This window comes from Episyrphus balteatus, chromosome 3 (genome assembly GCF_945859705.1).
Source record: "Episyrphus balteatus chromosome 3, idEpiBalt1.1, whole genome shotgun sequence".
NCBI lineage: Eukaryota > Metazoa > Arthropoda > Insecta > Diptera > Syrphidae > Episyrphus > Episyrphus balteatus.
The window spans coordinates 56,042,875-56,069,635 of record NC_079136.1 but is presented as its reverse complement, the minus strand read 5'-3'; the positions used below and the strand labels follow the sequence as shown (position 1 = coordinate 56,069,635).

At 30.0% G+C, this 26,761-nt stretch overlaps 1 protein-coding gene and 1 long non-coding RNA gene across 6 annotated transcripts; one reads left to right on the top strand and one right to left on the bottom strand.

Moving 5' to 3' along the window:
• The first annotated feature begins 1,352 nt into the window (after positions 1-1,352).
• On the top strand, positions 1,353-25,354 carry LOC129913833 (equilibrative nucleoside transporter 1). Of its 5 annotated transcripts, none has more exons than XM_055992728.1 (11): positions 1,353-1,571; positions 9,155-9,234; positions 15,439-15,552; positions 20,411-20,541; positions 20,613-20,755; positions 20,832-20,977; positions 22,462-22,694; positions 22,766-22,937; positions 23,001-23,122; positions 23,198-23,373; positions 25,070-25,354. In XM_055992728.1, exons 2-11 carry the CDS (start codon positions 9,171-9,173, stop codon positions 25,221-25,223), a joined length of 1,455 nt encoding a protein of 484 aa, XP_055848703.1. In that variant the 5' UTR covers positions 1,353-1,571; positions 9,155-9,170; the 3' UTR covers positions 25,224-25,354. The 5 variants fall into 5 exon arrangements, with proteins under 5 accessions (XP_055848703.1, XP_055848705.1, XP_055848702.1 ...); XM_055992730.1 differs by lacking the exon at positions 1,353-1,571 and adding an exon at positions 8,549-8,668; XM_055992727.1 differs by lacking the exon at positions 1,353-1,571 and adding an exon at positions 8,904-9,034.
• Positions 8,098-8,752, bottom strand: LOC129913834 (uncharacterized). The gene is made up of 2 exons (XR_008772098.1): positions 8,646-8,752; positions 8,098-8,596 (listed from the first exon to the last, which is right to left on the bottom strand). It is a non-coding gene; the product is annotated as an uncharacterized LOC129913834 (long non-coding RNA).
• Positions 25,355-26,761: the final 1,407 nt, after the last annotated feature.

Here is a 26,761-nt window from a genome sequence, read left to right as displayed (position 1 = left end):
CAAGAATATTGATATTCCAGTTTTGAATTTTTTTCATACAATTACCCATACCAAGCCAAGCCTTTAAACTTTAATTTTTATTTTCTGGGTGCATTTTTACCAAAAAAAAAAAAATTGAACCGTACTAATAGCCCTGTTCCATTGGGAGGTGGCAAAGTACTTCTAGTAGTTTACTAGCGATTTTCAATGGAACACACTTTCAACGAATTCACTACAAATCGTATCTACTCGGGAAGAAGAGCATGAGTAGATGATGTACTAGATTAAGCCTGGTAAGCAGCTCGCGCTAAATTTTAGCTTCCATACAAATTATCGAAAAATTTAATCAGAACTAAAATGGATCCCATACAAATTATCGATAACTTGTACAGCCTGGTACGCTGCTCGCGCTAAATTTTAGCTCCCATACAAATTATCGAAAAATTTTAGCCGAGTTAAGGCTTGGCCACACCGGAGGGTACGCGGTAGCGGTAAGGGTAGCGGCAACGATATTTGTATTAAAAAAATTCCACACCCGAACGTTGATGTGTCAGTTTGGAATTTTTTCCATACAAATACCCGTACCGTTACCTGTACCTCTACCGCGTACGCGGTAGTGGTACGGGTAGCGGCAACGATATTTGTATTAAAAAAATTCTACACCCGAACGTTGATGTGTCAGTTTGGAATTTTTTCCATACAAATACCCGTACCGTTACCTGTACCTCTACCGCGTACCCTCCGGTGTGGCCAAGCCTTTAAGGCTTGGCCACACCGGAGGGTATGCGGTAGCGGTACGGGTAGAGGTAACGGTACTTGTATGAAAAAAATTCCAAACTGACATATCAACGTTCAGATGCTGAATTTTTTTCATACAAATATCGTTACCTCTACCCGTACCGCTACCGCATACCCTCCGGTGTGGCCAAGCCTTTAAAATGATCCCATACAAATTATCGATAACTTGTATGGGAATTTTATCTCGGATAAAATTTAGCGCGAGCAGCGTACCAGGCTTATGGCAATTTTATCTCTGCTAAAATTTAGAGCGAACAGCTTACCAGGTTTTAACCAAAACATCTACTAGAAGTAAACTACCCTCCAATGAAACAGGGTAATGTGAACATACCATTAACCTATAAATAAATTTTTAGCTCAATTTCACCTGACAGCATGAAAAAAAATTCATCCACCACTACTAGACCCAACAAAACCTTCATATACATACACCACACCACTACTCTCACACATTACCTCCTGTCAAACTGAGCACAACCAACAACAAAAAAAAATATAAAAATAATTCATTTTTCCTCCACACAAAAAAAAGAGAGAGTAAAAAAAAATTTAACTTCAATCAAAATCTCTCTCTTTTGGTTTTTCTTTGCTAGTCGTCGGCTTTCACCATCACCACTCAAAAATATATTCCCTCGCCACATGTTTATACTTTTTTATATAAATAAAATTAAAAAAATACCTTTACTTTATGACTATAAATGAAGTGATACCATTCTACTAAAAAAGTGAACTAAAAAAAAACTAATGAAAATTTATTTGTACCTTATTTAAATAACAAAAAAAAAAAACAAAAGGTAAGCTAAAGATTCATTTGCAAACAACGACGACCAAAAAGACGAAAGAATTCCCCAAAGCACCAAATAAAGAAAAGACTCCGCCACTCTAAACTACTTACCTTGTCCTACATAACCGAGCACACACAAAAGTTACAAATGATATTTTGTATCTTGTTAAAATGTGTTATCTCCCTCCAATTGGGATTTATTCATGATTGGGTGATGGAAATTCCTCCAAAATCTGTGAGGGACTTTTTCTTTTTTTTTACTAGATTTAACTTATTTTTAAAATACAAATTCTATTTTTAAGTTTTATATGTAGAATTGATTTTTTCTGTCTTGGGAAATTCTAACCTCAAGTCAATCGAGGGAAAAAAATGCCGATGCCAGCCAGTCCGACGAGGCCGCCCATTAATTTTCCTATGAAGTGGAAAAATGTGCTCAATGCTTCATTGATTGACAGGCAAAGGCGACACCCATTCATTGACTTGGCCTCAGGATGGTATCGTTTTTTTTTCTCTTCTTTGTTGTTGGGTGTGTAACTTGTAAATACAAAATTGACCCGTCTTAATCTTAGGCCCCCGCATAATTTAGTTGTTTTGTTGAAAATCATAAAATAATAAAAACAAAGAAAATTTCGCCCCCAAACCAAACTACTACTCTAAACTTTGTTCGTCGTAATTCAGTTGTCATTTTGCTTTAATTCAATTAAATTACGAGGCTTTTCCACATTCACATGTGGGTCTTTGGTTGGGTTGGTTATGTTTTGGTATTTTGCCTCGACTCGGTTGTGTCGACTCTCGACTTGTATAATTTCTGTTTTTGATCTTGATTGATGGAATTCTCTCTAGTCTCGAATTGTCTATACATGATGATGTGACGTAGAAAACGCGTAACTGGACGTTGGAACGTAGTACAAGTTTAATGTGATTAATTTATTCAGTAGCTAATTCATAAATTGTTTTTTTTTTTTTTTTTTTGTGTAGCTTCTTGTGGGTTTGGGTTGTTTACATTGAATATTTAGTCTTTTTGCCGGTCGCTTCTAAATTGGCTTATTATTAATTTAATGGTTACGATGATGATGGTGACGATGATGATGGTGTCGACTTGATATAAATATTTCCCATGATACACACAGTCTGTGATAAAAGATTTGGCAAATATAGGCGCGATGAGATGGAAATTTAAAATTAAGTGTGAGAAACACTCAACAATAACAGACCGATTGAAACAGCTTTAGACAAAGAAATAGCACACTTGATTTTTCTTAAAAAATTGAATTTATTTGGGACCTATTATAATATATTATATAAATAATAAATTTTAGTTTAGGACATGAATAAGCTTATTTTTGAAAATCATAACTTGTAGAGATTACCCTTTTTCTTGTGGACAAGGAAGATCGGTACGTCTTATTCAAGACTACTTGGAAAACCGGAGTCAAAGAGTTAAAGTTAGTGACACATTTTCTAACTCGATTAATCTGCTTGCTGGAGTTCCACAGGGTTCAATTTTGGGTCCTATCTTATTCTGTACATTTATTAACGATCTTCCATTAGTGTGCAAAAATGTCATGTTACATCTCTATGCAGATGATGTCCAAATTCACCTTTCTCGACCGTTTAACCTATTAGAGGACTTATCGTACAGAATGAACGAAGACTTGCAGCGGATTTATGAATGGATTATTTGTAATTGCCTAAAACTAAACCCGGCCAAATCTCAAATAATCGCCATTTCTAGACAGAAATTTGACACAGTCGACCTTCCACCTATACCTAATACTAACGCAACTTAAACTTGAGTTTGCGTCAACGGTGACTAGCCTTGGCTTCAAAATAAATCGTTCTCTTTCAGCTAACGACCATATTAACCTTGCTGTTGGTCGTATTTATGGTGCTCTTCGAAAGCTTAATATGTTTGTATTGCCGGAATAACGTTAGTCGATGCAAAATTGAGAATAAGCAAATCATTGCTCGTTCCTATAATTGAGTATGCTTCAGTAGTTTACGCCAAGCTTGATTCCATCGCTTTGCATAAACTGCTTGTTGCTTTTAATAGCATAATTCGTTACGTTTTTGGTCTGCAAAGGTTTGACCATGTTTCGCAATTTCTTGATGCAAGATGTCTAATTTTCTTGCATAAAATAATAAACAAAAAAACACCAACACCTTCATATTTATATGACAAATTGAACTTTGCCCAGTCTGCTCGCACCTTGAATATTATTACCCCTTTATGTACATATCTAAATTCCATCAAGATTATTTTATGTTTATACCATCAAACTGTAGAACTCCTTACCATTGTCTTTAAAACAAGTAATAGGAATGTTAGGATTCAAAAAAACATTGATTAATTATCTTAATTCATCTTAGAACACAAACAGTAAAAGAATATATTAAACATTTTTTGTTTCTCTTTTAAATTTAAAATTGTATCTTATTATTGTATCTTATTATTATAAGTAAAATTAAGCTTAAATTATTAAATTTTCAAGTCCAACTTAAAGGTACTATAAAAGACTCAGTCTTATTTGTATACCATTTTGAATTGAAATTGAAAATTGAATTGAAATAGCATACATTCCGAAAATCGTAAAAATGGGATGGGTTTTGATTAAAACCACATTACCATACTTTGTCTACTCGATTTTTCTAAAGCATTTGACAGCGTTCATTTGAATGTGAATTTGATCAGCGTTCTGTTAAACTTATTATTAGTTATTTAACAGGAAGAACCCAAAGTGTTCACAAAAGCCTCGGCCGCTCAAATTTTTCTGCCTCTTAAAACTGGAGTTCCTCAGGGCTCTATTCATGGACCTCTTTTATTTTCATGATTCATAACTGATTTGCCATTGCATTTATATTAAGGGGTAATAACACCTTGTACACAACGAAATCGAGCGTCATTTTTATCAGCGTATAAAACAAAGAAGAAATATTATTTTCTTTTGGTGTTTGCTTAGTTTAATTAAGTATATAAATAGGTAACAGAATAAGCTAATGTTAAATTTATTAATGATGTGAAATTTTTTAAATTACGGTGTAGTTCAGGGTCATAGTAAAATCCTGTGCTCTCATCGGGCGACCAACTAACTCCTACAGTTTTTAACCGATTGGGCTGAAATTTTGTGTGGAGCTAAAAAATACTATTCTTTAGTGAAGTACGTAGGATTTTTTTTGAAATATCAATTTTTAAAGAAATGGCATTAGTTTGAAAAAATTATTTCATTCCAAAAACAAAATTTGTTGAAAAAAAAGACCATAAAATCGTTAAATTTTCACTAGAGAATAGTATTTTTAAGCTACACACAAAATTTCAGCCCAATCAGTTAAAAACTGTAGGAGTTAGTTGGTCGCCCGATGAGAGCACAGGATTTTACTATGACCCTGAACTACACCGTAATTTAAAAAATTTCACATCATTAAAAAAATTAACATTTGCTTATTCTGTTACCTATTTATATACTTAATTAAACTAAGCAAACACCAAAAGAAAATAATATTTCTTCTTTGTTTTATACGCTGATGAAAATGACGCTCGATTTCGTGGTTTACAAGGTGTTATTACCCCTTAATTAAATGAAGATTGTGTTTACAAAATGAACGAAGATTTACATTCTATTTTTAACTTGGCTTCATCAAACCTTTAGATTAACCCTGAAAAACACAATGCATACTTTTTTCCAAGCATTATCTTGAGTCTGTCTTTATTCATCCATTTTAAGATTTTAAGATTTCTATGAGAAAACTTCAAGTCGCTTATAATACAGCAATCGGATATGTTTTTCGCCTGCGCAGATTTGATAATTTTTCTGATAATGGTAAAAGTTTAACTTGTCTGTCCCTGAAAGAATTTTTAAATTTTAAAGATTGCATTTTTCTCTTTAATGTGAATATTATTATACAACATTTGTGCCTGTATGAAAGAATGATATTTGCTACATCTACAAGAACAAACAGCATTGTGCCTTCTTTTAATTACCTTGAAAGCAAGAGATAGTTTTTTTTTTCATTCAATTAGATTATTATATTTGCTCTTCGGCAGTGTAGTACATTTCGTGAGTTTAAAAAAGCGCTTTAGAATAAACTATCTCAAATAATAACACCATTTTTCTTAATATTTAATATGTATTTATGTATTTATTCGAAATCAAAAGTTTCCACAGTGTATACTTTTGTTGCAAATCCAAATCATTGTGTTCTACTGAACAACAAAACAATGTTTGTTCGTTTGATTTTCCTCAATATATTTCAATACTGTTCACCGAAGCGTTGATTGTTAGTGTAACTTGTTACACAATTCTCTAACTTTAAATAAATTTTAATTGTTAAAAAAAATCATTTTTTTATTTATTGTTAGATTGAATTGAAGTAAAAGAAATTTAATCTAATCTAAATTGACATTATTTATTGCTTTTATAATTTAAAATAGTTTCTGAGAGTTGACGTTGCTGTAGTCAAGTTTTTAGTATATAACATTACCATTATAAAGATGATTTATTGACAAAAAAAAAAACACATACTAAGATGCTATATGGAGTGAACGGGTGGAAATGTGATCAAGTTATAAATACATTTTATAGTAAGGGTGTTCAAGCAAATCCAAAAAAGATAAAGAACAAACGAACATAAGTTTTAAATTAATACATATAGAAAAGATAGATAAATAGTTAGAAAAAAGAGAAAATTGAATAAATAATTCATAGTGATGTAATTTTTTTTTTTCAAAGTATTGAATTTTTCCACTTGCAAATCAAAGACCAATAAGAATTTTTCCATAGTTGCGGATGTGACTATTGTATTCATCATTTTATGAATGATGTATAATTTATTTCAAAAAAAATACTTGATTAAGTTGCAAAACCCTATTTGTTTGTGTTACAATTTCTAAAATATTTTTTTTTTTTTCATTCAACGTTGTCACAAGTTTGGTCAAAATGACTCATGACCAATTTTAATCGTTTATATTTTTGGTATTTTATAGCCGATCTTATTAAAAATCAAATTAAACTTAGTATTAAATATGTTACTTTAAAGTTTAAAGAATGTGGCAGGAATATAGTCGATTCCCTATAAGTCGAACTCTAACTCGAACTTTTTCACCATTTGTAATGAAAAAGTTTAAAGCAAAAAGTATAAATTAATTCGTCTAAAGCCAATTTTTAAATAGTCAAATAAACCTCAGATAGAGCTTATTCCTAGGAAAAAAAGTTTTTTTATATCGACATTTATTCTTCTGATAGTTTAACTGACGATTGAAAAATCAGGGCTAAGTCGAATTTTCCTCTTACTCGAACCAATTTCCGTGTCCCGTGAAAGTCCAACTTAAAGTGAGTCGACTATGTTTTGAAATTGTTAGAAAAAGAGTTTTTTTTTTGTAAAATCGAATTTTCAATCAAAATCATGGGTCAAACTGATCTATGGGTGACAACGGAGGGTTAATTCTATTCCAATTACATATTTAATGATGTTGATACTCAATACTATACTATTAATAATGAAACTCTAAAGGACAAGAAAACTTTTTTCAATACAAAATTCAGATAGCTTGTATTTGGACAATGTCCTAACCCAATTCCAATGAATGTCGTCCCGAAAGGGTTAATAACATTTGTCATATGATTATGTTCCACAAACAATTTTTGTTCACTGTTTTGATAGTCTTCAGCTTCTCCCTCTTTCCCGCGGAAAAAAACCCTTTATCCAATTTTTTTTTAGACTCTTTTGAACCTTGTTTCTAATTAAAAAAGAAAACTTTTTGCCAAGTTTCATGAGGGTACATTTTTTTTAAATTAATTTTTTTGTATTGTTTTAATACTTCTCTAATTGCTGATCTTCTGCATATACTTTCGCTGATTTATTGACAGCCTCGAAAAATGGGATATTCGCAATGATCGACAGTTCATCTGCCATATTTTAAACCAAGCTAGAGTATAATTCCCTTATGAGCCTTCTGTATAATAAAATATAATAATAATAAAAAAAATAAAACAAAACTGTCATTTAAATAAGCCAATTACAAATGCGTGGGAGTAATTTCTCGAAATAATTTTAGAATTTTAAAGATCAAATGACAATTCGCGAAACAAAAATTGCCAAATAAACCAAAAATTATTCTAACAATGCCAAACTAAGTATTAATTTATTTCTAACAAACTGGCACTGTCCCTTAACAACAATGTTTGAATTCCCGAATTTAATTTAAATGTCTTCATCCAATTTTCTAGTTTCTCCTCAACTGGCAGTTTCTCAGTTTTCAATATCTATATTTTCAAACGAGAACGAAATTTGAGCATATTCGTAATTGAATCACTTGTTGTTATACACGTCTGTATATAATTCCTCTAAACAAGTCGCCAAATCATCACAAACAGCCAAAGAATATGTAAACACTTGAGCTACACGAGTCTCATTATTAATTGTTATATAAAGATTCAACCAACATTAGCTTCGTAATTTGATTCACAACAACAAATTGGCACAACAATAACAATAATTTAAGAGGAGAACTTTGTTTGTTAATTTCCTCCTCCATCCAAGTCAATGGCTTCTATCTTTCTAAGATTTCCTTATTTTTTTTTTTATCTCTCCAAAGTAGGTATTCATTATTTGTGTCTTCTTATTTCTTCTATCGGTCTTGTATGAACCGGCCAGTGTCAAAGTAAAAGAATTTATTATTCTTTGGGTTAAATGAATAATTAATGAAAAGCCAGACAAGGTTAGATATCAATTACTCATCGACATGTCGTAGTCGATTCGATTCGAAGATGAATATGACGACGACTACGACCGACGACGACATGGGTGTCTGAGCAGCATAAGATAACATAGTCCGCTGCCAGCTAGCTAATTGAAGCCACACAATATACTCCCTCCCTCTTCTCGTCGCCACTAGTACTTGTACCAGTTCTGCCCCTCCTCTATATCTGTGATTCATGATTATAACTTTTTATCAGCAGTTAACTTTGCGCTGTGTACCGAAAATGAAGAAATAAAATAATGGATTTCTCGTGCATATTGCTGGTTGACAAGATAATTCTACAAAAAAAAAAAATGAACAAATAAATTCTAAAACGAGTACCAGTACCATTTATCCCAGCCAACCAGTGGGTGAATAAATTTTTTGTTTGTTTCATTTTGTTTCCTATTTTTCTTTTTTTCGTATGCAGATAATGTTTTGTTTTCCACTTTGCATTATCATCCTCATCACCCGAATGGAGTTGTTAATTACTATACACAAAACACAATTCGCAGTCTAAAGTAGAGAATTAATAAGAACCAGCTATTTGTTGTCAGGTTTCGAACTAGCAGTCTGATTAGATAGTTTGGAACCTAGAGTGTGGGATTATGTTCGCGTCAATGTGAAGTATATAGCGCCCTGGTTATCAATAATTAACAATTTTTCGATTAAGTAATCTTTTAATCTTTCACTTTTTTTGTGAAAAGGCTTGTGTGTATATTCAATAACTCGTGGAGGTATATTATAACTTTGTGCTATTTTGGGTGTGTTTTTTGGTGGTCGATTGAATGTGAATTTTTATTAAAATTTTAAAGTTAAAGAAAGAAAAAATAAATAAATTTATTTTTTTTTTACAGCAATCAATTGTTAATAATGTCGCACAGGGAGCAGCAACAGTTGTTAACTGGGAATCAGCCCTTACCACAAATTATCAAAAGTAAGTTGAATTCGTTTTTCTTTTTTTTTTCTTTTTTAATTAAAAAATTTCTTCACGTAGTATTTACATAAAATATATTTATAGTTACAAGTTATGTTCCCCTTTAAGCTTAAATTCTCATTAAACATGTATTTTCGAATTAATAATCCATAACAGAAATTAAAAAAAAAAACCGAACGTGAGTTGAGTAAATGATTTTGATTGTGTCAATCTGTCTATCATTCATATGTATACCAATAAATTAAACGTCTGTTGTATTTGAATTTCCGTTGAAGATAGAGAAACTACTAACTAACAAGTGGATTTCAATGCAACACTCTTAGAAAATGTATGATGATGATTTCATAATTTTCCGCGGGTTAAAGTTCTAACTGATAGTGGAAATTGTTTTTTTTTTTTTTCTATTGATATTGTAAAAGATGATTTTTTGTTTTTCATTCTATTAGATTTGTATTGACAAAACAAAAATAAAGAATAGTTTTGATTTGATAGTGTATGACTCTGAGAAAATAAAAGAAGATTTTCGTTTTGTTGTTTAAGTATTCTATTTTATTGATGTAATGTGCAATAATTAATCTTGTACTCTTATGACGTTTTCTGTTACAAAGAATAATTTTTTAAAGATAGTTGTTTTGTTTGATCAGAAATCAAAATGTAAAAATCTTGCTTTTTTTTTAGTAAAAGTTTAGTAAATATATAGTGCGGACATTTAAAAGAAAACGGTTATACATTTTTTTTATTATTATTTTTATAAGATTATTTAATCTTGATTTTTATTGTACTTGAGCCAATATAAATGAGGCTCTGATTTTTATTGAATGAATTTTGAACATTTAAATCTTTTGCCATCAACTTGGATTTTTCATAAAAAATGTATGTTAGTTTATTTAATTATTATAACTTTTAAGGCTTTCGCAGTTGCTTATAGAAATAATTTGAAAATATTTTCGAATGAGTCGCGTATAAATAAAAAAGTGTACTTTTTTTGACATTCAGCGTGGTCATCGGGAAAACGAAATTGCCCACTTGAAGAGTATAAACGTCATTTGGCGGGAAGTAAAAATACAAGCAATTACTTTACCGAAAATGATAAAAAAAATTTGCTCAAACTCATAAACAACTCAAAAGCACCTTTAAAATTGAATTATACCCTTAAATTTGTATGAAATTTGTGAATATTAGAAGTCCTATTTTAAAGTTTGTTCCTCAAAAAATCAAAAATTAATGCAATATCAATAATGCTGACAATGGTTCGGTGAATTTACACCTCGGGTTTTGTTTCCCCTCCAAGAAATATTCGTCGCCAAACGTAGGTTAATGAAATGTGTCGAACAAAATTCTATTCTATCAATTTATTTCCCCTAGTAGATAGATGGATATTCGGATCTTCTCGGACAGCAAGCAGCTATTAAATCTCTTGCCTCTGTCACTACAAATTCAATCATGGTCCTCGAATGCCAAACATCTCTAAGGGAGATGTCTGAGCAGTTTAACATTCCCCTCGTATGGGTGCCGGGACATAGAGACATTCCAGGCAACTGCAGGGCGGACGAACTCGACAAAAAAGTAACCATCACTCCTCTACAACCAGAAAAGAAAAATATTGGAATACCTCTCGCTACATGTAAACTTATGCTAAAGCAGGACTTGCCTAGCAATTAAACAAATATGGCCTTGTATAGACTTGAAACGTTCAAAGGGATTGTTGAATTTAAACAGAATGCATATTAGCTCCACCACAGGTGTTCTCACAGGACACTGCCTAATAGGTAGACACGCAATATTTCCAAAACGGGAACTGATAGCATATTTTTGACTTCCGATTCGAGTTCAACACACCGAAAACTTCAGAAAAGTATATTTTGGTTCATCTGAGAAAATCTTGTTAACTTCAAAATAAGTCCAAAAACAATTTTTTTGAACTGTCTAACGGTAATATTTCTAAAAACGAGAGCCGATAGGATATTTCTGACTTCAGCACACCGAAAACCTATAGAAAAATATATCTTAGTATCGGCACCAAAAAAAAAATTAAATTTTGTTGACCAGTGAACCCTTTTATGGAGGCAATAGTTTTGACAAAAATTTAACAACGCGGATACAATTTGTGACGTTTAATTATTATTAAAGCATAACGTTTTTCAACTCAATTTATGGATATTAATTTATCGACAGTTATAATATTAATTCCTTTAAACCGAATATTCATATCTTTTAAAGATAAAATGAGGTCAATGAATTGAAGAAATATTTAAGAACAGATGTTTTATGTTTATCTTTCTTTGTTCATTTAAGTCGTTATCTTTATCATGTTTTTTTTTTTAACAATGACAATAATGATTTTTTTTATTTATCATTTTTTTTTATAAAGTACATAACTATAAAATAAATATTTATTTTACTTTGAATCATCTGAAAAGATTATATGAACACTGAGCAGAGCATATACTATGAATAGGCTTATCAATTTCAGCAATCATCATTAAGAAGCAACCTAATTGTTTCATATATTTTTTTGTTTGGTTTCATAAAAATTTATGGCAGCCTTACTGTCTGTTATTATGAAATATAATTGAAGGTTATGAGTTCATTTTTTTTGGCGGTTTATGATTGTTTTGGTGTGCCGATGAGCACCCATAATTAAAAAAGTCCACATTGTTTTCTGGGTTTTGTATATTCTTATCATTGTTTAATTTTTTTCAATTATCTAGGGTTCTATATATTATTTTGGTTATTCAACAAATATGAAGTCACACGCTTTGTCTTTGTTTTTTTGGCACTTCCGTAAAAATTAAAAAAGCAATAAACTTTTGTGATGACTTCTGTGTATTTTTTTTATGACTTTGAAATTAAATTTTACCGCCTAGAAGTGGTATTTTTGTTTTATGTTTAATTTTAAGGAGTAAATATTTGGGCATTATTCATTAATATTCAAATGAAAAAAAAAAAATTAAGCTGCGTTTAAAAAAATTATTAAAAATTTGAGCCTAATACTATCATAAGGTAATTCTGTTAAAAATGTTAATGTTTGTTCATTAAAATGCCAATTCCACTTATAGATAACCACCCAACTTTGTCCTGTTAAATTTTGTTCAGATTCGTTTCTGCTAATTTTTCTTCAATATTATGTTTTATTAATAAAAATCAGTGTTTCAGGGTTTTAAAAAATTATTTTACTTTTAATGCATTTGCTTTCCATTTGGTACGAATTAAAAAAATATATTTATTTCAAATACAAAAAAATATTTATTTCAACTGAAAAATATTTTCAAACAAAAAACTATATTCTTCTTAAGTTGAATTTGTTTTTTTATTTGTAAGATATATTTTTTTAATTTAAAATGCATTTTTTTTTTTAAATTTGGTATGCCAATAAAATTCAAATATTATAATGGACATGTAAAAACAAGGTTTCTAAAATATTAATTTATCTGTTTAAAAAAAAAATATTTTTTAAAAATCTAAATATACGTTCATAGTAACGCCCGCAAAGTGTGTTACTCCATTTTACCAAATTTTACAGGAAAGCAAAAATAAACTTCCTCCATTTTAAATGTAAACCGTGTTATTTTCATGGCATTTTAATTATGAATAATATTTCTTTTGAATAAATAGGAATACTGGTTAAGGAGTTGTTGTATTCACCTATATGTAACAAATTGCATCAAAATCGTATGTAAAAAAAATTCCGCCCATTCAAAAATGTTACTTAAATTTTGACAAAGTTACTAAAACCTTTTTGTACAAAAATGTTCCTTAAAATCGTCGCACAGTGGGGCAAAAGTAGTGGTTTTGTGCGATAAATTATTTTGAAGAGTCTAAAGTGACTTTTTGTGTTTAATAGTTATGTAAAATAGTAAAAATGAGCTCAAATTTAATTTTTACTAAGAAAAGACAAAGTTGCTTAAACATAAACATGCGTGTTTACACAGGAAAAAAAGGCACGAGTACGATAACTTAGGGGAAAAGAATTTATAACAGTATTTTGTAGAAGTGTTCAATACAATTATATTTTACTATGGGAGGGGGGGTCTATCTCCCCCCGTTTAGGCGGGAGGGGCAATTTTCTAGAATATGACGCAAAATTAAAAAAAAAATTATTAAAAAACAACGGCAACACTTACAGGTTTAAATGATACCTTTTTCAAAAGCAGAAACTGTACACTTAATTTGAGTTTTAAAATCAAGTTATTTCAATCACTTGTTTTTGAAATAATCGATTTCAAAGTCAAAATTTGTGAAAAAAAATTTGAACAAACAAATTGAATACTATTTTAATCAAGACTGTGACTTTAAATATGAAATTAATCGATGAAAATAAACTGCCTCAACTAATTTTTTATCAAATACTGAAAACCATTTGCTTCAATGCCTTCTAGTTTCCGAGAAAATTAAAAATAAGAGAATTACCTTTGTATCAGATTTTCATTTTCTTGGCTATTTTCGCTAATATTAACACCTTTTTAACTTAACTCCCTTTTTAGGACCCTCTTTGTCCCGCATGCTATCCCCCTGCAACCCCCTTGCTTGGGCACACTAAAAGATTTGGGGTGGGGGCAAGGTTGGGTATGTACAAAGTTTCTTTTTGATTCGAAAAACTTAAATTTAAAAAAAAAATTTGCCTACACCCAAAATCGCACTCACCCGAAATACTATAATAGTGAGCCTAAGTAGGGGAGTTGCTAGGGGGCATACTGCTTGCAAACATTATGTTCATGTAAAAACGAAAACAGCTAAAAAATACAAATCTGATAAAAAGGTAGTTTTTTAATTTTCAATTTTCTCAAAAACTAGGAGTCATAGAAGCATACGGTTTTCAGAATTTGATAAGAGATTAAATGAGGCAGTTTATTTCATCGATAAATTTCATATTTAAATTCACAGTCTTGGTAAAAATAGTATTGAATGCGTTTTTTTTTAATTTTTTTTCCCAAATTTCGACTTTATAGTTGATTATTTAGAGAACAATTAATTTAAATAATTTGATTTAAAAATTAGAATTAAGTGTATAATTCTGGCTTTTGAAAAAGGTATCGTTCATAACTGTAAGTGTTGCCGTTGTTTTTTAATAATTTTTTTTATTTTTCGTCATATTTTAGAAAATTGCCCCTCCCGCCTAAACGGGGGGAGATAGACCCCCTCTCCCATAGTAAAAAATGATTGTATTGAACTCTTCTACAAGATGCGGTTATCAATTCTTGTCGCCTTAATTATCGTATTTTCCCCCATCGCGAACACTATTTTTCTAAAATGAAAAAAAAATATAGGCGGCACTTCTGCTTTCACATTCATACTAAGGAAGTATGTCTTAGTCTTCGCCAATTATTAGGTTTGCTAAACTTTTGCCGCCACGGAAGATATTGTACAAAAACTAAAACAACGTCTAAAAAAAAAACACTCGCACTTCATATCCCTTAATTAATTACAAGAATTCTTTTTTTCATTTTTAAAATAAAAAAAATAATCTTCACATCTTTACCTTCCATGGACATATTTTATATTTTAAATGGCGCAATTAATAACAAAGTTATTAAAAAAACAAAAGGAACTTATTTATGTACTATTTCCCAATTGCGAATTTCACAACGAACTTGTCAACTTTGATCGCGTGTCTAACATAGTGCAAGGCATGAAAATAAAAAAAAATGTATTTTTCATATCATAAATACTGTATACTTTCAGTGTATAGGTATGCAAAAGTGACCTTTTGCGCACTGATCTCTATGGAGCTGCCCCAGTGTGCGTCGTCTAAGAGACCTATTTTTTTCGAATTCTATAGCATCGTAAAGCCATGTATAATTAGCTGCGTTCCTTTGGAAATATTTATCTACTTTTTAGTACTTAAAGCTGCTTTGAACTACTTTTTCAGTATAGCAAAGTAAATCAAAGTAGTTTTAAGTACTAAAAAGTAGATAAATATTTCCAAAGGAACGCAGCTATTGTTATCTATTTTTTTACGAATTCTAAACTTGCACTATTGTACATATCAATATTGCAAGTTGAAAAAAAAACTTGGACAAATGTTACGTAACGTTAGATCTTGGTGCGAAAATTCTCCTTTTTTGCCTCTTGAAACCCTAAAATTCAGGTTTTTGTTAATACATATAAAAAATATTTACATAATGTTAGAACATAACATTTATTCTATACAATTCTTGTTTTTATTTACCTTACTCACTTTTGTTTTATTTTTTTGTTTTTCAGATGGCACTGACAACAGTGAAAGATCTCCATTCCTTACAGACCGTAACAAGCCTGTATCTCTCACACCATCGTGGGAGCAAAGGAACCTACCAAATGATGAGCTTAATTTTAAGGGTAAGTTTGTTTTATTAAAAGTTACTCTATTCTTTTGAAACCACAAACTCGAAATTATAATTCGTCTCAAGTTTTTGAATCTGTGGCCTATTGCATCAAATAAAATTTACAATCACAAATTTGTATTTTTTTTTTTTTTCAAAACAAATTTGTAACTTTTTGTGTGTGAGAGTTGGTGCAACAGAATTTATTAATTATCTTACAATTTGTGTGAAAAATTGCTTGTAAATTGGAAGTTGGTGCAATAGCCCATTGGGTCACAAAAAAAATAGAATTAAGTCAAACCTCTGTACTGTAACTTATTCACTAGCGATAAACGTTTTTGAAAGTTTAGGTTTTATTTGGGCTTTAATGATCTTTATTTTTGGATGCAATTAATGAAACACTAATTCATCTTTTTGTTACCCTACGTTTCGCCGGTTTCTTTCCAGCTTCCTCAGTGGATTTTTATTTCATTTTAGTGGTGAAAATTAAATTTTAGTACATTTTTATTATTGTTGTTTGAATTTAAAATTTTAAATAAATAATTTAATAAATTAACATGAAAAACTAAACAAAACACTACAACAAAAACTTAGAGCTATTATCACAATTTCTTATCACAGACATTATTTTTGAATGTCTATAAAATTCATTCATTTTCTTTCGTTAATAAAGCAACATTTCTTTCAAATACAAAATGAATGTGTTAAGAATACACATACGATTTTGATTTCTTTAATGTTAATGGGATAAAATTAATGTTATAGTCATATATATATGATATTCTACAAAATTATGTTCGTCCAAATGATCGTTAAGAAAATATCGTTTAAAAAACCTAAACAATCGGAAACAGTTTATTGAAAAAACAGCATCAGTTTTATCAAACAACTTTATATTGACTTGTTTCTTTGGACAGAAATGTTACGCATACACCATAGTGACCCACCTTTATATATAAAAAAAAAAACAGAAAGAAAAAATAATACCCTTTCGGTCACGATAATACTTTTGATCTCTTATTAAACAGAAGCATTCTTTTAATTTTGGATTTAAACAAAAGTAACAAAATTGGACCTGGAACACTACCTTGTGTTACCCCAGCCAATATTTCTCTTTGCTGGCACGGAAAATTCTATTCTCTAGATGTTCTTTTAGAATTGTATAGATTTGCTGAGATCGTTTTGTTTTTTAAATTTGAATTTGAGCCTCTCGTCTCAGACTTTGTCAAAGCTGCGGCACAACCATAAATATTTCTTTCTTCAAGGGCTTTCAAAACCTTAACTGGTATTTCATTTTTAAAAGTTTTCATTTCATAAAGTTTAGAACAAGCTTCAGAAAGTAAAAATTTCGTTAAGTTAAGTAAAAATACTTCAAATACTAGAAAAAATTGCAATACGTTGATTAAAAAAAACTGGAAAATCTAAGGCTTCACCGAAGTCTGGCGACAAAACAGAATTAAAAAAAACACATCTAATTCTTTGTTTGTTGTAAACTAACCCGCTATTTAATTCCAGCTTAACCAATACTTCTATTTTCCAAAATTAATCATAAATCGATTGATTTGGGAACCAAATATCATCAATTATCATGTTTAACTGTGGTTCAATAACAACTAAATCATCGAAACCAATTAAAAGGCTATATTTAATTGATACTCTTTTTTACCCAAATGCAAAAAATGCGTGCAAGAGTTCTGCACGAAAGCAATAACATGAAAGAATTGAATTCCAGTTGAGGGAAATGAGGCAAACAGAAAAAAAAATAAAACAAATAATAACTAGCAACGAACGAATATCCATCGCCATCCCATCATCAACAATGGTATAAGCAAAGCACACAACAACCATCCAAACGATGTGACAGGAAGAAACAGGTTTTATTGCAAATTTCAAAGGGGTAGACGAATCCTGATTTTTGTGGTCAGTTTGTTAGCGTCGTTGTGCGTCGTCGACTGTGGAATAATTTCAAATTGTAATACCAATGGGTTTGGTCGCATGAGAAATTACATCATTTTTTTAGTTCATTTCAAACTCACATTCCCATCCGAAAAGGATTCCATGTTTAAGTTTTATTTTTAAAGTGACTGACTCGGTAGCAACAATCCTTTTGTATATCTAACACAAATAAAAAATAAAAAACAAACCCCAATCCCTAAGGAATTTTGTAGGCGTGTGAACTTGTTTTATATTCTGAGAAAATTTCAATTTAAATTTGAAAAATTGACCAAAGTTTAGAACCATCTTGCATTAGTAGAAATCAATTGTGAAAAAGAAGTTGCACGTTTAAAATGACTCGCGATAGAATTTTGGAAAATATTCGCACCGGTTGGAGATCGAGTGAGTGAAAAATTGTAAAAAAAAAAACGAAATAAATTTTACTCTCTTGTGTTAGTATTTCAGGAATTTAGAAATTTGTGTCTAATTAAGAGTATTCAAATTACTGCTTTGCAAATCAAGATATGAAAAAATAACAAGCTTGTAACTCGTCTGTTTCTTTATGTCTTTTGTAATCTGAAAAATGTAACGAATCCATATTGAAAGCTAGAATTAATATTTCACGAAATATTTGACAAGACAAGCATAAAACGAGTATTTTGTGTAAGGATACAAAAATTACAAATTCTTGCAATTGTATCTGTGCTTTTGGTATACAAATTATAACTGCTTAAATGGAAATTTTTCATTTAAGGCTTTCAAATATTTATTAAAAGGTTGTTGAACATATTTTGAACGTTACCTATAGTGAAAATGTTGACAAAAAGTATCAAAGCAGTAGCCCTTTAATGACTTCTTTTGAATGCAGTTATCATGTTTACACCCAAAACTATAGATACGTGTTTATATACATTTTTAATTGAAAAAGCTAGGAAAGGAGCGTTAAAAAATATTTTAATTACATTCTGGTTACTCTATTTGACAAAACATAAATCCAGGCCATAAACATTTTATGAATTTTCAATTTTATTTACTCGATAAATGTTTTAAAATCATTCCTTCAAGTCAGGTGCACAGTTCAGAGTGTCAAAAAGATTTTAATAAAAAAAATTCAAAGGTATTTTTGAAACTTAATATTTTCTGTTTACTGATACGCAAATTATATTTTTATCTGCATTTTTTTTTTCTTAATCCAATTGCCTTCCATTACAAATAAACAAAATATTGCAATTTAAAATTTTGTTGTATCAAAAAATATATTGTTAATCGACCATTTTTTACATTGAAAAAAAAAAGTTATTGCAAATAAAACAATTGCATTAAAAAAATGTTTGGTAAAAAAAAAGTAACAAATAAAAAATGTATTAAACAAAAAATATTCATTGCAAATATAAATTTTTTGCTTTAAAAATTTAACTGCAAAAAGAAAATAATTTGTTTTCTTAAAAATAAAATTTCAACACAAGATTTTTACATTGAATATATTAAAATATTTATTTTTAATGAAAAACATTTTGCTTTTGTTTTAAATAATTTTTTTTTTAATTTGAAAATTTATTTTTTATTAAAAAAAAATTTTATTGTAACCATTTTTTTAACCCAAAAATAATAATGGTTCAAAAAATATTTTTGTAATTGGTCATATAACGGTACCGTTAGTTTTGGACCTAAAAAAACATCATATTCCCCTCTAGGGAATCAACCAAAACTCTTTGACTTCCAAGTTTGAATCAAATCGCTTCATTGGTTTGGGCTGTAGCTAGAGATAGAGAAGCATATAAACTGAATTGTGGGACCCACTCTTTTCGCATTCTTTATCATCATAATGTTATTGTTATCTGAAGTTTGATTTTGTTTGATGGCTATCAGACTAAAAGATCGAAGAAGTACAACATCTTGTTATTTTAAAATGGACCACTGTAGAGCTTACGTACCTATTTTTTTTTATAAAAGCATTTTCTTTTATAAAAGCATATCCTTCTCCAAATCCATAAATACCTTTTGCTTTTTAGAAATGCATTCCTTCATATTTTGAACCATAGAATTAGTAATTCTTTTTTTTTTAATATCGTCAACTGAAGCGTTGAGCATTGTAACAATTAAAGCCCCTAAAAAATAAAAGAGTTTATTGATTTTTTCCCTTCATTCAAAGTCTATTCAAAATCAAAATCTAGAAGCAATACATAAAAGAAAAACAAAATTTTGTTCGTAATATTTGTATATTCCCAAGATCTTTACTAACTATTTTGATATACAATAATAAAAACAATTTTTTTTTTTTAATTCACATAACTTCGCTAATAAAACAAAAACGTATGCACCAATAAAAACACTTAAAAACACTTTGCAGGTGGTTTTGGTTGATCAAAATAATATAATTATGACTCCAAATTAAGTCTCACTGATTCGACTAGAAAGTTAGTTCGCGTTGTAAGTTCTACCCTTTGCCTTAGTTAATTTTGTTGAAAGCATAAAACGAAAGAACAACTTTAACGACTTTCTGTTCCAAATTGACGGATTGCTTTCATCTGCCTGTCTGTCTTTATTTTCCCAGATTAATTGACGCTTTCAGTTACTCTCGAAACCGCCTTGGTTCGGTTTTTGCGTATGTTATCAAAAAAAAAATTCTAGACTCTGCATCGTAAATTATTAAAATATTAAAAAGCCGGCAGTCAAGAGCAACAACTTGTGTTCGGGTCAGCGATAAAAATTAAATAAAACTCAACCACAAGCAACTTGATCCAATTAAAAGAAAAAATAAAAACATCAAAAATACTCTATTTGTACGATTGTAATTGATTCCATCATTGGGGTGCGAGTTTTTTTTCAATTATCTCAGCACAAAATTTATTTCATTGCTAAATTCTCACTTTTGATTGATGACACAAGCAAAAATAGTACTTTATTGTTTTTCTAAAAAAATTTCTTCATCATTCAAGGTATGACAATGGATAGGGCTAAAATGGAAATTAGCCCGCCTTATGATAAATGGAAATTGGTGTTTCTTATATTTATGTTGCATGGCCTTGGAACCCTAATGCCTTGGAATATGTTTATCACAGCTAAAGGTGTAAGTTCTTGAGATAAATATATTTTTAAATGACATGCAATTAATATTTTCTTTTGTTTTTTTTTTTCTAGTACTTTGTAGATTTTAAACTAAATTCGACACTAACAACAGGTGAAGACAGCGCCTATTCGACTAATTTTTTGGCCTATATTGGCTTTGCTTCACAAATTCCAAATGTGGTATTTAATTGGTTGAATGTTTTTGTAAATATGGGGTAAGTGTTGCTAAATAAATATAAAAATAAATTTCACAGGAAACTAAATTACTATTTTGTTTATATTTTTTTGCAGTGGAGACTTGACGAAACGTATTGTTTGGAGTATCCTAATAGAAATCTGTGTCTTCATTGTGACCGTGGTGCTAGCGATGTTAGATTCATCGAGTTGGCCTGGTGCTTTCTTTTGGATAACAATGCTTTGTGTTGTTATACTTAACAGTGAGTTTTTATTGTTTGCTACTTAATTTTTTTAGATTCTTCCAGAAAATGTTCCCTTTTATTTTATTTTCTAAGTCGTTAAGGATCAACCTAATAACGCTATCAAAGAACATCAGCTTTTGTGTTTTTTAAATTCTCGTATCTCCTAAAGTCTACGTATAAAAACCAAGCGTTTAAGACTAAGCTTTTTAATCGTATATCTCATTATTTTGTTGTCACAAATTAAACGTAAAAGCTTTGAATATGGCAGGAAACTTGACAGATATTGGAAAACCAATGTTTTAAGTAAAGGGATTGATTTGTTATTTACACAACGTCTGCTCTGAACTGGGGGAAATGGTTTTATTTTTCAGTTCCTTTCTTATGCTTCAAGCCTGGACATTTGCTCCCACTTTCTGCTCCTACAGACAGGCCTCAACAAACTCAGCAAGGTGAACCCATTCAAGACAGAATAAGTTCTGTTTATTAAAAAACGTAACAAACTACTAATTCAACTTGGTTAGTTATTTTCAGATCCCTTAGACTCTTCGCAGTAAATCCTAAAATCCTTGTCATTCTAGATAATTTGATTCGTAATTTCTTTACAAAAAAAAAAATATTTTCACGACGATAGTTAATTAATTTGCATATAACTTCCCTAAAAAAACATTGCCTGCTATAGGTTAAATTATCAGGTTATATCAGGTTGGTCATGTGCCATAAACTTAAGTGTGAAACCATGAGTACCCCAAAAGAACTTCAATTTCTTGTGAAAAGTGAGAATCAAGATAAAATGAAGACATTGTTAACATATTGCTTCCGAGTACCATCTCCCTCAGATTCTTTGATCTCAAATTTTATTAATTTTGTTAATACTTCAAAGTTTTTAGCTTAAGTGAAGTTAGTCTTTGGCTTATAACCTTTAACTTAAGATATCTTGGACAATAAAAAAAATATCGCAAAGATTTAAACAGTTTTTGAAAGAAGTTCAAAAGCAGTTCTTATAGACACCATTACAAATTACATATGTTGAAATAAATCACCACATATTAAAGCATAACTACAAAAACAGTCAAAATAAGGTTTTTTTTTTAATTTCTAACGGTAATATTTCAAGAACGGAAGCTAATAAAAGTTTTCAATTTTCGTGTTCAACACCCTTAAAACCTTCAGGAAAATTTATTTTGGTTTAAAAATCTTGTAGAACAGTGTTATCGAAAAATCGGGTAAATTTGTTCGATAATTTGTATGGGAGTTCGATCTGCGTACCAGGCTTTAAGAAACTTTAGCTCTCTTTGTTCGAAAGTGCTTACAAAACCATATAAAAACCGTTACTTTGTTTTCCTTTATATCTATCTCTATTTGGAAGCACCGAGATGAGTACCCACAGATATATGTGGATTGCGTTACAAGTTTCTATTGAAGCATTTCTGGATATCTCATTTGTTTTTATACAATCCAAAGCTTTCAATATTCAAAAATTTAAATTTAATTTATCATTTCAGTGGCTAATGGAATTTACCAGAATACCGTTTTTGGTATGGTTGCAACACTGCCAATCAAATATACTGGAGCCGTTGTCCTTGGCTCGAATATAAGTGGACTTTTTGCAACAGTTATATCAATTTGTAGTTCACTGATTTTTAATTCACAAAGAACAGCCGCTATTTATTATTTTATAACAGCAATGTTCGTCCTGCTAGTATGTTTTGATACATATTTTGCACTGCCACTAAATGTAAGTATATACCATCCATAAGATTTTTTTTTTTTTTGTTGATTCAAACATTTTTTCTTTTCTTTTTAAAGAGATTCTTTAGGTACAATGAACTAATGAGAGAAAAAGAGACTAATCAAGTTTCATTAGACGATAAGAGTAAAACACCATATTGGACTATTTTCAAAAAGGCATCTCCACAACTGTTTAATGTATTTTTTGTGTTTTTCGTTACATTAGCAGTTTTTCCAGCCGTTCATTCAGGTAAGTTTTAAATTAAATCTTTTTTTCAAATAATATAATTTTATTTTTGAACTATTACTTAAGATGTGCAACGAATGGACAAAGATTTTTTCATTCCTGAGAATTTGTTCACTGCGATAACATGTTTCTTGACGTTTAACTTTTTTGCCATGCTTGGAAGCTCATTAACGTCCTGGGTCCAATGGGTATGTTTTATAAATAACTTAGATCTTCTTATTTTTCTTTATGTATTAATCAAATGTTTGTTTTTTTTTTAATAGCCAACACCAAGATATCTTTGGATTCCTGTTGTATTAAGAGTGGTGTTCCTGCCATTATTTATAATCTGCAACTATAGACCCAAAAATGTGTTACGTGTGTTGACCGTTTATATTGAAAATGATTATATATATTGGACAATCGCCATTATAATGTCATTCAGTTCCGGTTATCTAAGGTATGATTTTATTTATATTTTCAACCATTTTTTTTTTAAATACGAAAACAATAGAGGCTTGTATAAATAGTGCTTTGATAGCGTAAATTTTTTTTGATAGAGTAATTTTTCTGCTCGTCTTTAAATGTCAATAATTTTTGCAATAGTCAATCCACGTCCATGAAAATACCCCAAATAATCAATTTCATGAAAGGAATTAGGTAAGAGGAGGAGCTATAAAATGAGGTACTAACTCATATAGCTTAAAAGGAGGGTACAATAGATCTTACAGGTCGCAGTACATCTTACACCCCAAATATCAATGTCTGCAGTGATATCATTTATCGATGTTATAGCGGATTTTAAATAAACAAAGTCTCGAAGAACTTCAAAAATATATGTATATGTCCATCGTGATGTTCTGTCCGATTCGTCGCTTGGTCTCGGGCCTTGTCATAAGCCAGGAGTTAAATGGACTTTAAACAAATGATGATATTGGTGTTGACTTGTGAGTTCCGCACAATTCCTTCAAGTACGATGTTAAAAAAAGCTGTATTACCCTTGGCAACCTTTCCCGACATCAAAGGTTCCGATGATGACGGAATTTGTCGAAGAACCGAAGAACTGCAAGTGAATTTGTTTAGCATGTAAGCCGTAATGCTCCGTTTAACTCCACCCTTATAACGCTATCGAATGCGACTTTTTTTTCTAAAATCACTCGGAGTGGAAAGATTTTGGGTGTGTTAAAGAGCGATTTTTTAAAAGCAGTGATAGTAGTGGGCAGCTCACTCTAAATAGCAGTTAAAGCCGCAAACTACTCTTAAATTTCTTCCTAATTTGAAAAATGATTGAAAATATAAAAACAAAAAACTGAAACAATGATAGTTCATGTTCATGTTAAACTTTACTCTGCATCTTTGCTTTTTTCATCGATAAATCAAATTATTTGATATGATGAACAGAATACTCACAAAAAACCAGAATATTTTCTAATCAAAAGTAGCGAAGTTACAAAGATGAAAGAATAGAGAGCAGTTTTGCTTATAAAAGGAGTGAAATCTTTATCTTTCATTATTTCATGTTTGTCATTGAAAATTAATGAGGAAAAGAAAAAAGCAAATTAGTTTGGCTTGGATTTTTGTAAGACTAAAGACTGAGCAGTTAGCAGTTATATTGAAAAGTAATCGCATCTGAGCAGCTAACTACTGCTCAGGACAAGCGCAAAGTGATTGAAGCAGCTATAGCAATAGCAGCCTCAGCTATAGGGAAGATGTCAATGACAAATTTTTCTCCGATCGTTTTTTTTGCCAAAGGTTTAAGTCGATCATATAAATTAATTATTATTACGATGATGTAATTAGGGCCGGTTTGTTCACACTCGATTATCTTTTAATCTAGGATTATTCCATACAAAAATCCTTGATTAAAAGATAATCGAGTGTGAACAAATCGGAGCTTAGTGTATTCCGATTTCCGAACATTTCTTTTCTTATAGACTGTAGACTATAATATGCCGAGATTCATAAATTGGACGAGAAAAATGTTCAAATAGGTTGGTGTATGCTCCTGGCCCTCCTTGCCTTTGCCAAAGATAATATTCCTGTGCAAGGCGGATTGTGCAAGGCGATCTTTTTTTTTTTTATTATTGACTTCATTATTTAAAAAAATATCCCATTCTTTTTTCATATTTAATTTGTTAATATTTTAATATTTTTAGTTCCCTTGGTATGATGTACACTCCACAAACGGTTGCTCAGAAACATCAAGTTACTGCTGGCATGTTTGCAGCAGCCATGTTGATCACTGGAATTTTCACCGGAATAACATTCACAATGGTCTTTCCAATAATTGTAGCAAACCTAAGTTTTTAATAAAAAAAAAACATCGGCAACAATAAGAACTGAAACTAACATCATGCCGAAAGTACAGGGCATTAATACAAGTCAAACCAGAAAAAAAAAAACAAAAGTAGAAAAAATACAATCACCAGATTTTGCTCAAAGCAAGGAATGGTCTAATATTAAATTAAGCAATATATTTTTAACTAAATCAACAACAACAACAACAAAAATACTACAAAAGACACCATTTAATAAAATATATCATTTTTAAGATTAAGCTGCATGCAATGTTATGACGTCCAACACCATGACTAAAGAAAAAGAGATAAAAAAGAAATCGTTTTTGTTTCTGGTAACTTAGACCATTCTAAATTGTATTGATTGAGATAAATTCAATGACAATTTAACTAATTATTTTTTTTTTGAAACTAAAGAAAAAAAAATTAAGAAACAAATTCTTTCCTATGGAACTTTTCATGCTACATTATATGCATCTTAATTATGTACATAAATAATTTAAATACAAACAAAAAAAAAATATTTCAAACGGGAAAACATAAAAAAAACTAAAAAAAAAAGAATATCGACCACATAGCATATTAAAAAAAATTGTATATAAGTACAAAAGTTTCATAATAATTGTGTACTATAAAATGCAAAGACTTGTTAACTTATTATTATGTTTTTTTTTTTTGTAACATGTTTAAGGTTTTTTATTTTAATATTTGATTTAACATTAAAAAATAGTTTATAGGATAAAAAAAGGATATCTTGCTGCTAAAAAATATGGGAAAGATTTATTATTAAAGATTTAAGAACACATACAATTGTTACAATTTACTTAGAGTTTTTTTTTTTTGTTTGTTTAACTCGGGTTCATATAATTTATCCTAGACAGACTCATAAGATAACCTATTAAAGGCCTTTTTAAACTGAAATTTTTGTATAAAATAAGATTAAAAATTGAATATGAGGTCAGAATATAAACACCTTAAAATACTGCTAGGAATTTACACGAGTCGATATAGATTTGTTTAATTTTTCTCAGCTTAGTAGCTTCGAAATGCATTCAGGTTAGTTATGCCTTTGTTAGGTACCAACATTAGGGTGGGTCAAAAAAATCGAAAATTTTTTTTTTGATTTGGTACTCCGAAAAATCGATTGCTAGACCCCTCTAGAATATACACACCAAATATGAGCTCTTTATATTAATGGGAAGGTCCTCCGCTTTGCAATTTTCCATTTTTACATCAAGCTTCTACTAAAAAAAAATATTTTTTTTATTAATTGACTTTTTAGCAAATTTCTTTTCAGATTCTTGTAGGAAATTGAACGCTCTACAAAACAGGCCTTATACACTTTTTTCGTTTATCTAACCGTTGAATAGATATTTGAGGTAAAAAAATCGAGAAAATCTTTAAAAATTCGTTTTTTGGTCTTAATTTTGTAACAAACTGAAAAATTATAATCATCAAACGAGCAAGACATATTCTTGTTGGAAATTGATTGCTCCACAAAAAAGGTCTTGTTAACTTTTTTCATTAATCTAACCATTCTAAAGATATTCG

Bases quoted from the DNA above. Each gene is read 5' to 3' on its own strand.
- LOC129913833 (XM_055992728.1), top strand. From the start codon at position 9,171: ATGTCGCACAGGGAGCAGCAACAGTTGTTAACTGGGAATCAGCCCTTA. The intron at 20,756-20,831 runs GTAAGTGTTGCT...ATTTTTTTGCAG, and splicing joins AATGTTTTTGTAAATATGGG to TGGAGACTTGACGAAACGTA. The intron at 22,938-23,000 runs GTAAGTTTTAAA...CTATTACTTAAG, and splicing joins TTTTCCAGCCGTTCATTCAG to ATGTGCAACGAATGGACAAA.